Source organism: Erpetoichthys calabaricus, chromosome 8 (assembly GCF_900747795.2).
Source record: "Erpetoichthys calabaricus chromosome 8, fErpCal1.3, whole genome shotgun sequence".
Classification (NCBI taxonomy): domain Eukaryota; kingdom Metazoa; phylum Chordata; class Cladistia; order Polypteriformes; family Polypteridae; genus Erpetoichthys; species Erpetoichthys calabaricus.
In genome coordinates this window covers 61,340,962-61,360,114 of record NC_041401.2, presented here as the reverse complement: position 1 = coordinate 61,360,114, position 19,153 = coordinate 61,340,962, and the positions used below count along the sequence as shown (strand labels likewise).

Below are 19,153 nucleotides of genomic sequence, written 5' to 3'. Positions count from 1 at the left end.
AAGCCAGCTGTGATGCAGGTAAAAGGTTGGTAGACAGATGAGACCAAGATAGAGCTTTTTGGTCAAAGTCTACTCAGATATGCGTGGCAGCATTATATTGTAGGGCTGGTGTATATTAGCCTGGACTAAGCATCTGATTACAATAAGAGGAAGAATGAATGGTGGAAAACACCTACAAATACTGCAAAGGAATTTGTTTCAGTCTGGTCTGCTAAAAAACTGAAGCTTTGAAATTGTTATGAGCAAGATTGAAGTGAACGCCCTGGAAAACACTTGCCTGGAAAAATGGTACAAAGCTGGTACATATGTACCCCAAAAGACTTAAAGCTGTTATTGCTGTAAATGTGGCTGAATAAAATATTAAAGTTTCATGACTAAATACAGAATATTTCCTCTCTGCCACCTTCTTTTTCTTTTAACAAAAACAATGTCACATTGACAAGATTAAACCTTCAGATACATTGCTTTGAAATAAATATATCACAGCAACAAAATATCACTGTAGCATTTGTTACTCAGTGAAATTAGAGAACTAATTCAGAGACTAAATACTTTTACAAGGTACTATATCTCCAAGATAAAAAACACAAAAATATATGTAGACACACATTTAATAAAATCTTTGCTAAGAATGATGGAATAATCGCCAACTGTTAAGATAAATTATTAGTACTATAAGTTTTAGAAAAAGTAGAGAATGGCCAGAAACAAAAATGGTGTCTGTTTTGACAAAGGGTAGCAAATTATTATTATATTTATTATTATTAGAGACAAACAATTATGCACTGAAGAAAATAAAAAAGAGGAAGATGCTGAATATTATTGGAGAAGCCATCAGTTTGTGATGCTTTATATATTGGGCACTAAACAAGAACATTATCCAACATTATTATTTCTTATGATCCCAGTCAGATACATAAATGTTAGCCAGTATTAACCTAGTTAAATTTCCCCTTTTCACTATTACTACTGTGGTACGCGGCTGGGGGTCAGACCTAGCCGGGAAGCCTGGAAGGATGAGTTGGTGGCGTATGTGTCCTCCGGGCCACGAGGGGGCAACCGCCCTGGAATAGAAGAGGCCCACGGAAAGGGAGCAAGGAGACTCAAGACCGTTGGGGCCTCTGGTCACCACCAGGGGGCGCCCTGAGCCTCATGGAGCCCAGGACTATTTTAATGCTGCCACACCAATGGAGGACGATCCTTCCAGGGTCACCCAGAGTGTTTCTGGGTGCTCTCCTGACTCTTCCGCCACACCAGGAAGTGACGTCAGGCAGAGCACCTGGAACTCATCCGGGTGAGGATAAATGGGGCCGCCTCCCTCCTATCAATGAGCTGGAGTCAGGAGCAGGAGCAGGACGAAGCTCCTGGAGAGAGAGTAGAGGAGGCCCAGGGACAAGGCGAGAGAAGGCCCAGGAGAAGGGAGACTGGGGCTAAAGCACTGTGAGTTGTGCGGGACTGTGAATAGTCTTGTGTTGTGTGGACGACAATAAAAGGTATTTTGATAAAGATGCAGTGTCGGTCTGATGGTGTCCGGGCAAATATCACACTACACAAAACAAAAGAGTATTCTTTATAAATTAAATATAGCTACTTCTCTACATTTCCTACATAACTAGAGTGAAATGGGTTCTGTAGGAGAAGTTAATCAGTGCTACCCTGTATTACTTAAATTTGCCTACTGTTAAAAAAATAACAATGTAGGACTCCAATGAAGTAAGACACAGGTCACTAGTAGGTGGACCGCGGTCCTGGTCTGGACCCAGACTCTGTTCTGTCTGGACCCAGACTCGGAACAGACATATCATTGAGTTTTGGCGGAGATTAAATTTTTACTGACGACTCTTTTATGACAGTGTTTCTACACCGCTACTCAGTGAAAGGGACCTCCTACGTGTCTCTGATTGGCCAGTACTTGTTGCCTTCGTGGGTTCAAGTTGGTTGGGGTTAAGCATGAAGACGGAGATTGGTCAAGGTGAAGGCAAGAATGTCAGCCAATCACAGGCAGAGTAGGGCAGGCCTTCACTGAATAGAGGCGTGGAAAACCTACATTTCGTGTGAAAACAGCTGGCACTCTTGTGGCAGTGGCAGTGACAGGGAGAGGAAAATATAGATGACTGAGAAGACAAGAGAGAGAAAAGCAATAAAATTGTGAGTCAATATGCCATGGCTTTTGGTAAATGGCAAAAATTGACACCAAAAACCGGGCTTTTAATCCAGCATGGACCGAGACATTTACAATATGTTCATACTGCGGTGGGCTGGCGCCCAACACCCGGGGTTTGTCCCTGCCTTGTGCCATGTGTTGGCTGGGATTGGCTCCAGCAGACCCCCGTGACCCTGTAGTTAGGATATAGCGGGTTGGACAATGGATGGATGGATGGATTTATGTTCATACTTCCGTAGGAAGCTCGAAACCGCTGTGTCTCATCTGCTCTGAGGCGGTGGCAGTGGTTAAAAGTGGGAATGTGAAACGCCACTATGAAACTAAGCACAAAATTATATTTGAGAAAAGTTACCTACTAAATGTGCCAGTAAGGCTACAGAAAATAAGTGATCTTAAAGCCAAGTACGATCGGTCAGGAAGGATTTTAACACATTCATTTACTGGCCAACAACTCGCTAACGAGTGTTCCCTCAGAGTTGTGTGGATTTTGAGACATCACAAAAAACCACTTAGTGATGACAATCTTCACAAATGCACGAGGATGGCACTGACACCATTCCAGCCCAGATTTAAAATCCTGGCAGACCAAGCAGGAGCGCACTTCTATTACTGAACAAGAGAAAGTAGGCAGCGGGATACGAGGGAAGGAAAGAGGGGAAGATACGTTCAGTTATTTAAAGATGATCAGACTTACTGTGAAACTGGTTAAGCCTGTTCAGTTGTGCACATATTAAAAACTCATATATTTTATTTTTATATGAGGCCAAGTCTTTTTTTTTTTGTTGAAATGTTAAAACTTGTTATTATTATTATGAAAGTACTGATTATTTAGAATTCTCAGTTGAATGCCAAATTTACCTTGCTTTTACTTTTGTTATTTATTTTTTGTTATTTATTTTATTTATTATTGTATGTAGCCCTCCAGAGTCCAGAGTTGCACTGAAAATAAATATTGTTGAAATGGCATTGAATTATAGCTTTCTTTGTTCGATTTGAGTCATTGACTTCACATAGTGCAGATGTTGATACAATGGAAATGCTACTTCAATATATATAAATTAATTGTAATGTATAACTAAATTATAATGCAACTTAAACATGATGATGCTGCGGACCTGTACATGAGGAAATTTTCTCTATCCGGACCTCCTTAAATCATAATTGACTACCCCTAAAGTAAGATGTCATAACACTTTCTTGTTTTAAATTTGAAATTGTAACTAAAGAATGTTAATGAATGAGCAAGTATCTGTTCTTTGATTATTCCTTCCACAGTCCAAAGACATGCAGGTTAGGTGCATTGGCGATTCTAAATTGTCCCTGGTGTGTGTGTGTGTGTGTGTGTGGCTGGCACCCTGCCCAGGGTTTGTTTCCTGCCTTGCACCCTGTGTTGGCTGGGATTGGCTCCAGCAGACCCCCGTGGCCCTGTAGTTAAGATATAGTGGGTTGGATAATGGATGGATGGATATTTTATTAGTAACAAATATTTGTTATTCTTTTCAGTTGTAGGTTTTGAGATTCCATTCAGAATATATTTTGTTCTAGAATTTAACTATTGTAAAGCTTCATATACCAAATCCTGGATTTTTTAAAGTTTTTCCCTTCCAAAGAAAAATAAGGACTTATTACAAAATGCATCATATAGACCAATCTCACGTCTGAATAATGATGTTAAGATTCTCTCCAAAGTTTTAGTTAGAAGGATTGAGAAAGTGCTTCCTTCTGTAATATCACAAGACCAAATCGGATTTACTAAAGGCAGACACTTAGCTTCAAACCTTCGGGGTCAATTTAAAGTAATGTACACCAGAGATGTTATTAATTTTGGATGCAGAAAAAGCCTTGGACAGAGTCAAATGTAACTACCCATTCACCACATTGCACAAATTTGGGTTTGGCCCAAACATATGTGCATGTATAAAATTACTTTATACCAATTGAAAATGCTGTGCTGGACCCTTTCCCAGCCGGGTCACTGTAATAGAAGGGCAGTATGGAAGGAAGCATAAACCGAGACTGAAGCAACATCCCTTACAAAGGGATAAATTAATGGATAATGTGGGTGAGTTGGTACATTTCGAGCAGTTCCTCCCCCAGTATGGTTGATGGTTGTGCTCTGCTGCTATGGACACAATAAGGACATTCCCAGGGATGTATGGGAGTCGTAGTCCTCAGGGTGGTCCGCCAGGTTGTGTTGCAGAGAGAGGGACTCCCTGATTCAGGAGGCTTCAGTCTGACCTGGAAGTGCTTCTGTCTCGCTATGCCCCTGTACCGGAAGTACTCCTAGGTCTGACATAAAAATTAGCCATCCAGCCTCTGGAGGCTGTGACAACCAATTTTTTAAAAATTTTATTTATTAAACCAACATTTTATACATGGCTGTTGAGTTGGGGCACAAAACCTCCAACTCCTCAATTTATGGTACCACTGACTCCAGTTCTAATAAGCCAATAATTGCTTCTGACTCCGCTGCGCTGGTTTTATGAGTGTTAGCAGTGATTTCAATGGAACAAGTGTTTGTCTAAATATCCTTGAAAACTGCTGCCAGCATGAGTTCTCTAAATTACTTGCTACAAAAATACTTAGGTGTGAATTGTGTCATTGAAAATAATGGAAAATAACTTTTCAAGAGGTTTATAATATTCTGGTCCAGCACTAAAATGCTAGAAAAATGCTTAGGTGTGAATGGGCCCTTATGGTTATGATTTATTCTTCACACAAAGATGAACCCTGTCCACTCATGTACCACAAAAAGTAATGCCCCGTTTGTTTTTGGAGTTATTTTATATTTTCTTATTTCTTTTGTAAAATTTATTTCAATAAAAAAAGAAACTGAAAAAATAAAAACTTACACTGTTTTTTTTTTCTTTTGAAGAGAACCAAGAAATATTTTTGATTTTTAAAAATATGAGTAAGAAGGTGTACTTTATTAGTCATTGATCAACAAAGTTACACATTGAGTTGAAGGCTTTTTGTAGATGCTTTCCTAATGTTATTTCAGTTATCTTCATCTAAATTGCTGACTGTTTGTCTTTGCATGCTTAATCAACACAACAAATTAATGTACCAGATTGTTGTATTGAAATTAGGGCCTTTTGTGTCTGAAAGCAGAACTGCACATAATGCAATGTCAGGGCAAAAGTGTTCTCAAGCATTGTCCAAATGGTAGTACATTAAGCATAAACACTTAATTACTTGCTGATCTGATCCAAGTTTTGTCCAGAACAGTAAGAGTTTGTTAAGTATGCACACTCCACTCTGTGCCATCTGTTAGTGTGTTTATACCCCGTGCCCAACTGTCTCATCTATGGATTGTTAGTCAAGACGGTACCAAGTTGTAACAGCGTTCATGATACAAAGTGGCCTACATTTTATATTAAAAAACCTATTCTTTTACACTTGATTGAAACAAGTCTTTTTCACTGAAGAAAAAAACAAACAAACTACCAAACCAAAAATAAGAATATGTTGTTCCTGGACATAATGTAAGCATAAAAACAAATTAGATGGTGAGCTGAAAAAAATCTGCACAGTGTCACAAAATGGCATCCATAGTAACATAATTGGAAGTGCAAAGATTTGAGAGTTTCTATTATATTTTGAAAATTCATACAGCAATACACATTCCAATAGGTGCAAAATTCAGATGCAACTGTGACATCAATGCAGAGAAAGATTTATTAAAATGCTCCATAACTTCTTTTTTGCCAGCTACTCACGTTTGAAGGGAATGGCAGTGTCTGCTGTTCTAGCTTGCTCCATTTGCTTCAAGCTCAGCAACGTGGAGGAGAAAAGGGGATTGTTAATAAAATGTTTCATATAGTGACTCTCGCAGTCCTCTTTACTCTTTGTCCGCATCTGATTGGCCACATCCTGCCTACAAGGGAAACAGGAGACATTCTTAGTATTAAACAAGTAGATAAAATTACAGTCGAGTACAAATGTGACTCTGATGCCATTCAGTAATCAAGTTGGACAGCCACCGTAGTGGTGTTTGTCACCGGATACCATGTCAAGGAGCCAGTGAAACTGACGCAAAATACTTCCACTTTTCTAAATTTTCAGCAAATTTCCATTAAACACTTACTGCTAAAATAACAGAAGGTTTCTCATGCATCTCTTTTTGTGTTGTGATTGGCCATTTCAGTTATACTCATAAAAACCTCAATAAACACAATACTATATTTTTTCAGATGTTTGCTGTCGAGTAATAACATGCTGTGGAACAAATGGAAAAAAAAAGTGTGTGTTTCTGTCCGTCCCGGAAGTGAGAGGTGGAGTCGGGGTAAGGGCAGAAACAGAAACTCACTTAGCTGCTAATACACAAGTGAGGCCAGCACGTCAGCAAAACGAAACCTCAGAAGAAAGTCAAAGTCGCTAAACCACTAACAACATTGGCAACATGGTATCCCTTTTACTTTTCCTCCCGTCGCTAACGCACAAGCGAGGCGAGCACGTCGGCAAAACTAATCCTCCTAGGAGAGAGATGCCCAGAGTAGGTCCTTTCAATTACCTGACATCTCTACATTTCAATTTTTTTTCTGAGGATTTCAATAGTTTCTAGGATTCAGGACTTTTTACAGCACAGGCTTACACAGCTAGTATAGTACAATTAATAAATAATACAGTACTAAAAATTGCATTTCCGGTTTGTGTTCCACCCTACAGGTGCAACCGTTGGCTAAAGTAGGAACTTAACCTGCACCACAGTGAGGTGGTACTAGGTTTTAAACATTTAAAATATTCAGAATTTGTGAGGACTATTTTTTCAGGTAATGAATAGGCAAACCGTTTAGTCAAATACTTTTATTTCTTTGTTAGATGGAACATTCTGAGTTTTGTGAGAGCAAGTCTGTTTGATTTGACCACTAGATCGCAGTCCATAATGTTACCATTGTCCTGTTATGAAGCTATAACATAAAAAATTGGAAGCTGCTATTTAGTGATTCAGCAATCCAGAGTTCCCAGTATAACCTCTTGTTTTAAGAGGAGTACTTACAATTTTTCTGTATTTTGCTTGCATGGGAGGAAGGAAATTTCTTTTGACTTGAATAGCTACCATGTACATTTGTTTGCTCTTTTCACGTAGAGCAAGATAAAAGCTCACACTGCTGTATACAATGGGACTGGAAATGGAAAGATCCCTGCATCTTTAGTACCATCACTTGACCTCATTGGGCTGTACAAGAAAGTTCTTTACAATGGAAGAGGCAGTTTAACAAGGCACAAGTTAAGTTAGCCTTTTGTAACAGGAATACTTTCAGTCAAAAGGCCACATAGCTGGCCACAAAGAACTCCACTTTGTCTCTTCTGGCTAAAACAGTGTACAATACAATACAGTTTATTTTTGTATAGCCCAAAATCACACAGGAAGTGCCGCAACGGGCTTTAACAGGACCTGCCTCTTGACAGCCCCCCAGCCTTGACTCTCTAAGAAGACAAGGAAAAACTCCCAAAAAAACCTTGTAGGGAAAAAATGGAAGAAACCTTGGGAAAGGCAGTTCAAAGAGAGACCCCTTTCCAGGTAGGTTGGGCGCGCAGTGGGTGTCAAAAGAAGGGGGTCAATACAATACAATGCAGTACACAGAACAGAACAATTTCTCAATATAGTAAGAAATAAAAAATATAAATAGTGTAGAAGGCAGGACTTGAGTTTGCAATCCAATGCAATCCAAAAACTCCTTGGCAAGTTTCAACCTATGACCAGAAGAACTGGACTGTTTTTGGGTAGGGGTATAGAGGATGGAGCATACGCTTACAAACCAACTCAGGATCCCAGATTAGGACCTGATGGGTAACACCTCAGCACCACACTAGTTCATGAGGTTTTTTTTATGGTGGCTGGAGTGCCAATTCTGCCACCAGCCCCCAGGTTTTTCCTTGCAGGTTGGAAGGCCTACATGCAGGGCTGGATGCAGATTAACGTCATACCCAGGACAGAGCAATTGCAGGTTAAGGGCCTTGCTCAAGGGTCCAACAAAATAGAGTCACTTTTGGCGTTTATGTGATTTGAACCAGCAACCTTCCGATTGCCAGTGCAAATCCCTAGCCTCAGAGCCACCACTCCACCCAGAAGGGGTATACTAACATTTAATTTTATAGGAGTTAATTGCATTCATGGTAGTAATTTGCTAGTATATGAATATATTACCTAGATAAACAGTTTTGTCTTTTATGCGTAACTTGACTAATCTCCATTATAGTTTAATATAATCATTTGAATTTATTTTGTTTAGTGAGCCTAGAAGTATGTCTTGTTCATAAATATATTGTGTGTCATTGACATATTGTAAATTGAATTTGTTGATGTGTAAGTCAGCTTCCACAGAAAATGCAACTCCTCTAAAAATATACATCTCATGGTGAATTCCAACTTGTCACCAGACCCTGGCCTGAAACTAACCATTAAAAATATGCAATCCACAGAAGACTATTTCAGAGTTCATTGTTTTGTTTAACCAAAAAATAATCAAAATAGCTGGCAGAAAAATTACTTTTTCATTCTACACAAAAAAAAACCATTAAGCAAGAAGACAAAGAAAAAAGAAAAAAAAACAAGTTGTAAACATGCATAAATGTAATTATGGAAATTCTTAATTAAATCATCAGTAAATACACAGTACCCTGAGTGTAAGGCAACCATACAGAATACTGTATGTTCCATAATAGCCAATTCACCTACCAGTTCCCAAAACCACAATCCATAACTGCCTCCAACAATGTAACTTCTTCATGAGCGGTCCAGTTAGGATCTAGAACAGGGAAATCTGAAGTCTGCAAACAGTATAAGGACAACAAACAAGCAATTCATTAGGTAAACACAAATCGGTCAGAGTATGCCTCTGACTAACACACATGCAAGAATAACAAAAGCAGCAGCAACGTCAGCCTCCAAAGTGAAACTGGTGCCCTAGGAGATGGGCACTTATTGTGGCATACCATGATTTCATACTTGTGGTCACTCAGGTGGTTTTTGTATTCAAATCCTCTTGTGAAACACTGTAAACGAAAAAAATGTATTTTAAAAAACGAGCAAACAATGGCTGCTACAGTGCTATCAACCAGACAATCAGGACAACCAAAGAAAATGCATCATTCACCCACCAAGCAGGCAGCAATTCCCATTTTACCTGTAGGCACAGGAGGACAGGTGTCGGGCCACACTCGGCGCATTTAATGTAAGGTTCTGTCAGATACGATGAGCAACTCCTGCATGGTGGCTTGTCAAAAGGATCGGCTGCAAAACAGTCACAAGAATTAACTTTCTGAAAAGGCCAGGTTTCCAAAGTCATTGTGGTTACACAACTAGCAAACAGGAGCTTCACAGTTTCAGTAGTGGCCTGGCTCCGACATCGAATGCATTAGCCAGGCACTTGTAAACAGGAGGCAAAACGACTTAACAGGTAGCAGATCTACGATAACGGGACACTCACCTCCGAACGGCGCTAGCCGGTCCATGTCCCTGTTTAACTCGTGTCACTACTAGAGTGTTTCACTTCTTTAGCTGGTCGCACAATAGCAGGCAGGGCAGCGGCACACAGAGCGCAGGCGCAAGCAATCGAGCGTGAGCACCATTGAGCAGGCAGCACTGTAGTTCACGCCCTCTAGTGGCAGAAGCTTTGCAATCCCGACTCTCTTTAGCGGTGCCTTGCGAAGGAGACTTAATCGAGGTAAATAAATTGTTATTTCAACAAACAAGATAAAGAAACACACAAATAAACACCATCATTTTCCATAAATCTAGCTAAAAAAGTATGGGCTGCACGTTGACGCGGCGGTCAGGTAGCTTCGGAGGACTCGAATGAAATCTCATCCAGTTCTTGTTCACCTTGTACATTAAAGTGATGCACCAGTTTCCCTTTTGTTTTCGACATTGCTGACATTAAAGTTTCACTAAAAGTGTTTGATATTTCCTAATTTAACAGTTTTTGTAGTTCCTAAAGTGTGTAAAGTTGTAGCTGTGTTGAGATGACAAAAATCGTGTTTTATGCCTGATTCTTGCCAAGAATTCACTAAACAACACAACTCCGTTACAAGGCTGTGTAAAACATTATATCCAATTTTTAAAAAAATCTTAGACGTTTACATTATTTCACCATTGACCTCAGACTTCCTTTCTAAGAAGTGTAGAGTACCAAAATGTTAAATAGCTGTCATATACAGTATATGTAAACATTCGCAGCATCATAAAATAAAAGTTTTGAAACATAGCACATGCAAAAGCAATTTGTATTATTACTTAAAAACCTACGGCGCTTCTGTAAGGAAAACAAAATAAAGAATCTGATTTCTTACCTGGGGCGGCACGGTGGCGCAGTGGGTACCGCTGCTGCCTCGCAGTTGGGAGATCTGGGGACCTGGGTTCGATTCCCGGGTCCTCCCTGCGTGGAGTTTGCATGTTCTCCCCGTGTCTGCGTGGGTTTCCTCCGGGGGCTCCGGTTTCCTCCCACAGTCCAAAGACATGCAGGTTAGGTGGATTGGCGATTCTAAATTGGCCCTAGTGTGTGCTTGGTGTGTGGGTGTGTTTGTGTGTGTCCTGCGGTGGGTTGGCACCCTGCCCAGGATTGGTTCCCTGCCTTGTGCCCTGTGTTGGCTGGGATTGGCTCCAGCAGACCCCCGTGACCCTGTGTTCGGATTCAGCGGGTTGGAAAATGGATGGATGGATGGATTTCTTACCTAAAAGACTTCACAAAGAATCTAGCAGCACGTACAGTAGGCACATTTGTGCTCAGGTCCTTCTGTTTTCTAAAACACAACAATTTACAATAAGAACATCCTAACAAATGTCAGTTGTGGTGGTGGCACACTCTGAACAATACTGGTTCTAAAATTGAACTTTACTGGGTTGTGATTCCTCATAGAAACCATTGCTTGAAAAAGAACCATTTCTTTCTACATAGGAAAATGGTACTTTGGGCTTTGAAAAGGTTCCTAATATGCGAACAAAACATAAATATTCAATGTATAATATGTTACCAATTGAAGGATACTAACAGATAAAGAAAACCTGATATTAGCCTCTTTGTATGCATCAAGAATTTTTTTTTAAATTAGGAGCCCATTGGTATTTCTCAAATCTATTATTATCTATTCATTATTACTTATGGAACCTGTTAATGATCTAAAAGAAAAGGTCTCTTTCCAAAACCTTCCTCAGGATGGTTCTTTTAGGAACCCAAAAATTGTTCTCATAATGCATTGCTCTAAAGGAAAACTTTGGCACATTTGTTTTTAAGAGTGCAGTGCGATGGCCTGGGAACATTTTCTATCTCGGAACCTGGACACCTTATCAAAACTGAAAGAATCATCACTTTTGTTCTTTTTGAGAATGTTCAGTCATCCGTGCGTGAGTTGTTCCATGCAGATTCAGTATGACAAAATACCCAAAACACAAAAATAAGTTCACATCAGAATGACCGAATAGAAACAAAATTTGGACTTTCTTAGTAAAATGGCAAACGTTAACAATAACTGAAAATATCAGGAAATGAACAAATAATTTGTTAGATGTTGTTAGATGATTTGAGTAGAGGTCAAGTGACTCTGATTTTTTTTTCCTGTATGTTCCGTCCCCGACGCTAATCATAAACGTGTGTTACTGTTTAGCTTCAGTAGGGGGAGCTGCAGAACCCGCAGCAGGCACCTTCTAGCAATGGCACTCGATCTGCATTAACTTGTGTGTGGACGTCGGGAAGAAATGTGTGAGGAGCCAAACTGGTCGTAAATCATATATTTTTGTAAGTTATGAGTTGGTTTATATGTGACCACTACTGGTTTATGGAGAAGGGTCTAGTCACTCTGTTGGGGTTTATGAGGGACACGAATCAATATAATTCATATGAGAACGCACGCAAATTAATGAAGTATGCATGCAAACCGATAGTACACAAAATACAAAAAAAAGTACAAAAATATATGATTATGGCCTGTTTGGCCTCTCATAGAAATGGAGTGCCCGTGGAGGCTGCAGGTAGATTCCAAATATGTGCGTTTTGAGCCTTGGACCCTAGGATTGTAAAGTGTCATATACCTACTATGCACACCTACCCTGCATATAAAGTTGAAAAATGACAGCAAAAGAAAATACTACTAAATACTAAATACTACTAATAATCATCATCATAATATCATCATAATGACATTATTTATTAGTCATTATTTATACATTTATTTTCCAAATCTACATAAATCCGACACAACTTTATGGGAACAAATCCTAAAACCCAAGAAATTAAAAAAGAATTATGCAAAGTAATAATACAAAGTAGTAATAGGCTTCGAGAACATCTTTGTTGTCGCTGATAGCATAACAAAACATGCTCAAACTCGCGGAGATATGAGAGCAAGTTAAAATATCATAAACGCGCACATTTTTTTTTATCATTGTACTTTTACAATTTAATGCATTATAGTACAATCCTAGCAGCGTCAAGTGAAAGAAAGAAATCAAAACTTTATAGGCTGCTAGCCTTTACTAGGCACAATCGAGTACTTACTCGCACTCACTCAAGTCTCACCTTTCAGTGGCCATCTGACACAAGAAGAGCGCGTTTGGACTGAATAAACACCTTTAGGAATCACCGGGAAATTATACTGAGTCCACAAAGAAGGCATCAAACGTTACCGATTTATAGACGGATCTGTCAATAAGACGTCATTTCATATAAACGAATGTAACGGTAAGCGCCATCAGATGGCGATATACAAAGCAGCTAAGGTTACAGTTCAATTGACCCTTTGCAGGATTTCAGTATATACGGAACACATAGTTGTCTATATTTGGCAGACATTCTACTCTATTCTATTTTATTTATTTACTACGTATACTATTCAACTACACACAAAAATATTAAAGCGGGGAAAAGATTAACATATTTCGCAATATTTTGTCGTACACACGAGGGCGCCCTTGTTCATCTAAAGTGACCCTGAAATGTCCTGCCTTTACTGTAAACGGTACATTAGGCGTGTATAGCAACCGGAACCGATTATTATTAGACTAGAAAAGTAGCCCTTGAAAAGAAAAAATCAATATAACCGACAGAACAGCTACATATACATTATCTTGCCAAATATATTAAGGAGAAACACAATTATATTTTTGCTCCTGTACTTTATCTGTTTATCCATCCCTGCATTTATCCTTATTGAACAATGCTTTTCAACCCAGTGCTAGGAGCCAGTCTATCAAGTAATCGCACATATTCAGTCATCCCAGTTTAGATCACCAATGAAATTAACAGGCAGTTCTATAGGTGGTAGAAACATAAAAACAGAGTTACAAATCAAAGTGGACATAGGGAGAACATGTAAACTCAATGCAGAAAGTGATGGAGTCATAGTTCAAACCTGAGCGCCATCCTTATAGGTAAGTACCCTACTTATTTGTAATTCCCACAAGCCTGTTCATTGAAAATGTTCTACCGTTTGAAAGCATGTGTGTTAAGATACGAAACATATTCAAGAAGCCTCGAATTGTCACAATAGTGGGAATGAGAATACAATTATTGTGGAACAATTGAACTTTGAAAGTAAAAATAAGTAACAACAAGCAGCCATGGATTTTGAGAAGAAGGCACGATTGAAACTTCTAAGAGGGTGAACAACTTGGAGATGTTAGAATAATATTAAGAACCTGAAGGGTAGAGTGGAAAGCAGAGAAATATCAAGAGAGCAGTGATGCAGATCTGCAATGAGTGTGAGAAAGAAAGGATATGTGGACACTGAGCAATGAGGTAGAGAAGTGCAGATAGAAAGAGATAGAAAAGTAGATGAAGGGAGGGCAAAACTAATAAAAGGTGCAAAGGGGAAATGGAGAGAAAAACAAGGGCAAACATCTAGGCTGATACAGCCCAGTCCATTCCCTGTTGGAACATTTATAGTCCATTCATTGGCAAGATGCAGACTGTGAACTAACCACGTTCGACTTGTGTCAACTGGATTTGTTCAGCTTGTTGAGCTTTCTGCAGCCTCAGGGTCCCTTATGTCAGTGCCAGTGAATCTAAGCATTTGAGCATCTTTATAAAAAGAAACAAGATTGTCAGAGGTAGGCATATCCGGCACGTAAGCACTCTGTGACTGACAGCAGCTGACAGATGGCACTACAAAGGCAACGCTACGCGGCTTTTTTGTGGCACCCTCGGTATGATTGGCACATTGCAGATTGTTAGACATTAACTGTGGTACACGTGCTCAAATGGCTTCAATGATGTTCATATTTTTCTGACCAGCATGTAGAGTTGGCATCTGGTAGGAAGTTTTATTTTCAAATTAATATTGCAGTTTGTCCTTTCATATTAGCAACAGTGATTTCCAATACACAAAATTAGTGAAGGTTTTAAGCTGGGTGTCTCTTCTGTTGTTATAATGAAAATCACCACTATTTTTTTTTAATTGTAGGTAATCCTGGTAGTTGCTTTACACTGTCTCAAAATTTTACAGACTAAAAGTGATTCATGGATTTAACTCTTTGAGTCTATTTGTCTGACATTTTTGAAGTGTTCACACCATCTCTTTATTGATTCTCTTTACCTATAAGGAAATAATAAGCTACAGTACTGTTGAAAAAGGGCACTAATGCAAATAACAAATATCTTATAAACCTTAACAGAAATGCCAATTGTTCTGAGAGCAGATTATGCTAAAAATAACCACAGATTTTTAGCTGTGACTATTTATTTGTGGAGTGGAAAAGGAAGTGAATGGATTATGTTAATCTGTTGCACTGTGTTTACAGCAGGGAGGGAAAGATCACTATCTTAATAATCTCCATTTTTATTGTGCTTACAAGTTATATAGTATACCTTACAGTTTATAAGTGTGTTAGTTTTGAGCTGTCAAAATTTCAACTTACAGATGTTTACATGTTCTGTAATCATTATACAGTAGCTGTGTCCATTATTCCCCCAAATTGGGATATTCCAATAAATAGACCCAGAATTCTCACATAAACATTACTCCAGTATTTGTCCACGTACCACACCAGTTAAGTCGCTTCTTTATAAGTATTCTGCTACCTACAATTGCACGTTTGAGTTGTCTGACAGAACATAGTTTGTTATACTTTAAATAGAATGTATTTAATCTTCCCCATAATGTACCCATTCAATTTTCTGATTTTATTTGAATTAACTTTATACCTCATTTTTAGTTTAATTTAATTATTTAGAATCACTTCCCCACATCCAGTTAAAGTTGTCTGCAACTTTCAACTTTTGTTTTCTTATATTGTCTTTGATTTGTCAATGTACTATCGCTTACTGATTTTCATGTAGGGTAGAGTCTATGGTAAGGTGCTTGGGCATAAATATCTTTAGTACATTAGAAAAAAATGAGGAGATCAGGCCATTCAGTCCAACAAAGCTTGCCAATATCCACCCTCCATTTCCTCCAAAACAACTCCTCCTGTGCAGCCCTGGAATCCACTAGTCACTTGTCTCTGGACTTTGTCTAACACTTCTGTGTCTTTCTTTTAGTCTGGAGACCAAAGCTGTACATGGTACACCAGCACAGGCTCAGTTACTGCATTATAAAGTTGAAGGGTAAACTTCTTTTGACTTGTCCTCAACACATTGTGCTACTGTATATAACTAAGGCCGGAGTGGTGGCTCTGAGGCTAAGGATCTGCACTGGTATCCAGAAGGTTACTGGTTCAAATCACCATTATTGCCAAAAGAGATCCTACTCTGCTGGGCCCTTGAGCAAGACCCTTAACCTGCAATTGCTCCAGGGGTGCTGTACAATGGCTGACCCTGCGCTCAGACCCCAAGGCGAAAAGTAACACATTCCTATATAATTCTATAGGAGGTAGAAACATAAAAACAGAGTTACAAATCAAAGTGGACATAGGGAGAACATGCAAACTCAATGCAGAAAGTGATGGAGTCATAGTTCAAACCTGAGCGCCTAATACAAGAAATTGTATAAGGCGAAATAAAGAACAAAGAAAAAAGAAATCTAACATTCTGTTAGCCTTCTTAATGGTTTCTGAACACTTTCTGGTACACTCTTAAAAATAACAGTTAATTAATAGCATTTTATGGTTCTTTACTGGGTTGTATGGTTCCTCATAGAACAATAACTTGACTAAGCACCATTACATTCTGAGAAGGGTTATTTGTATATGAAGTTGGCTCTTTGTGGTTAAAATAACTTCCTAATGAGTTGAAAAAAAATCTTTAATGTGTGTGTACCTAGCAGGTCACCAACAAATTAAGTAAATCTGCATTTAGCCTGTGTTATTGTTTATTCAGTAAGTGTCCTTTTAAAATCATGGCCCATTGGTATTTCACAGATATGTTACCATCTATTTAGGGCTGGAGCCTTTTTTAATCTAAATAATTAAAAGGTTATTTTTGGAACCTTCATGTGGAGGGGTCTTTTAGGAGCTAAAAATGGTTCCCCTATGGCATTGCTCGAAAGAACCTCTCTCTTTTTTTAAAACTACTTTAAATATACTTAAACACTACTTAAACACTTTTATTTTTAAGAGTGCAGTTGATAGTGTTGAGTCCACTATGACTCCTAAATCCTTCTCATAAGCAGTTTTCAGACCTCCCATGTTGCTAACTTACATTATTCCCACTTACTTTTTGTCATTTTATCTAAAGGAATAAAATTTTAACCATATTTATTTTTAATCTAACACTACTTTTGTCCAAAATTTTAGGTTTATTAAAATAATAGCTTTATGGGAAATGTTTGGGCCAAGGCAGACATTTTCTGTAAAAATTGGAATCAGAACTATTACAACCAACAATTCTGCTGTTTCAAGAAGTCCCTGAGAAGTATAACATTATTGTACTAAAAATATTGTGGAAACACTCTGTTTTTTTATTCTTTCAAAATAAACCCACCAGAAATGAAAATCTAAGGATTTTTCCTCTTCTGATTAGTTCTATGAAACCTTTTTTGATGATTTGTCATTGGAGAATTGTTGTTTATAGAATTTCTAGGCGCAGCCAGGGCGTTGAGGGGGTCCGGTTTGGTGGGCTCAGGATTGGGTCACTGCTTTTTGCAGATGATGTTGTCCTGTTTGCTTCATCAGGCTGTGATCTTCAGCTCTCTCTGGATCGGTTCGCAGCCGAGTGTGAAGTGGCTGGGATGAGAATCAGCCCCTCCAAATCTGAGACCATGGTCCTCAGCCGGAAAAGGGTGGAGTGCCCTCTCAGGGTTGGTAGCGAGATCCTGCCCCAAGTGGAGGAGTTCAAGTATCTCGGGGTCTTGTTCATGAGTGAGGGAAGAATGGAGCGTGAGATCGACAGGCGGATCGGTGCGGCATCCGCAGTAATGCGGCTGCTGCATCGGTCTGTCGTGGTGAAAAAGGAGCTGAGCCGCAAGGTGATGCTCTCAATTTACCGGTCGATCTATGTTCCTACCCTCACCTATGGTCATGAGCTATGGGTAGTGACCGAAAGAACGAGATCACGAATACAAGCGGCTGAAATGAGTTTCCTCCGCAGGGTGTCTGGGCTTTCCCTTAAAGATAGGGTGAGAAGCTCAGTCATCCGGGAGGGGCTCAGAGTAGAGCCACTGCTCCTCCGCATCGAGAGGAGTCAGATGAGGTGGCTCGGGCATCTGATCAGGATGCCTCCTGGACGCCTCCCTGGTGAGGTGTTCCGGGCACGTCTAACCGGGAGGAGGCCCCGGGGAAGACCCAGGACACGTTGGAGGGACTATGTTTCTCGACTGGCCTGGGAACGCCTTGGGATTCTCCCGGAAGAGCTAGAAGAAGTGGCCGGGGAGAGGGAAGTCTGGGCATCTCTGCTCAAGCTGCTGCCCCCGCGACCCGACCTCGGATAAGCGGGAGACAATGGATGGATGGATGAATGGATGGAGAATTAAGTTCTTGGCATGAGATGTGACAATGCAGGCTCACATGCTTTTTGCAGTCATGCTACCATAAAACATTGCTCTTTTAATTCTCGTGTTAGTATGCAGATACATTTTAATTTGTATTGCCAATTTGACTTGCCAATTCATTTTAGCGTATTCATTTAAGAAGGCATTGCCAGGATAACTAAGTCTAAGGTGCCTATGATACATGTACATAACACATCTCCATCTAAAATGTATCTATGAAGAATTATAAATGTTCTTTTAGACTGCCAGTGTATCTGCATATTTCCATGAAACTGTCATGTTTAACTTGATAAAGCTCACTAGTTTTCTTGAGATAAAAAATGTAACAGTCATGCTATTCATTAACTAGCTGTGCTACTTGTCTAAGACGGGTTGAAATCTAAGTAATCGATGTAGTCCTCAGCTTTAAATTTACAGTGCACCATGCAATGTATATGTCTCTGTTATAAGAAATTTGGTATGGAATTCGTAAAGGCAGTGTTAATATTTGTGATGCGCCATCTACTGGAATGACAAATGCAGTGCATTTTATTATTAAAATGTTGGTGATCTTTTGGAATGTCAGAGACATAGCAACTGGATGGACAAGGACCCAATGTAGTAAAATTAATTCTGGCATTTACGGGACTCGAGCCAGCAATATTCTGATTGCCGGTGCAGATCCCTAGCCTCAGAGCCATCACCCCCCTAAATTTTATTAAGGTGGACTGATAATTTATCTTACATATTTCATTTTAAGGCGGCACAGTGGCGCAGTGGTAGCACTGCTGCCTCGCAGTTAGGAGACCTGGGTTTGCTTCCCAGGTCCTCCTTGCGTGGAGTTTGCATGTTCTCCCAGTGTCTGCGTGCGTTTCCTCCGGGTACTGCGGTTTCCTCCCACAGTCCAAAGACATGCAGATTAGGTGCATTGGCGATTCTAAATTGTCACTAGTGTGTGTGTGTGTGCCCTGCGGTGGACTGGTGCCCTGCCTGGGGTTTGTTTCCTGCCTTGCGCCCTGTGTTGGCTGGGATTGGCTCCAGCAGACCCCCGTGACCCTGTAGTTAGGATATAGCAGGTTGGATAATGGATGGATTTAATTTTAATAACATTAAATCTGGTGCTCCATAAACCACGGATTCCAGCCTTGT

At 39.7% G+C, this 19,153-nt stretch overlaps 1 protein-coding gene across 1 annotated transcript in view; it reads right to left on the bottom strand.

Annotated features, from left to right (window-relative positions):
• tada2a (transcriptional adaptor 2A) overlaps nt 1-9,758 on the bottom strand; it is a 32,584-nt gene extending 22,826 nt beyond the window's left edge. Inside the window, exons 1-5 of the mRNA XM_028806596.2 lie at nt 9,598-9,758; nt 9,295-9,401; nt 9,104-9,163; nt 8,847-8,938; nt 5,884-6,041 (exon numbers count right to left, since the gene is read on the bottom strand). Coding sequence (XP_028662429.1) covers nt 5,884-6,041; nt 8,847-8,938; nt 9,104-9,163; nt 9,295-9,401; nt 9,598-9,622 — 442 coding nt within the window. The 5' untranslated portion in view covers nt 9,623-9,758. The remainder of the gene's footprint in view (nt 1-5,883; nt 6,042-8,846; nt 8,939-9,103; nt 9,164-9,294; nt 9,402-9,597) is intronic.
• Nucleotides 9,759-19,153: the final 9,395 nt, after the last annotated feature.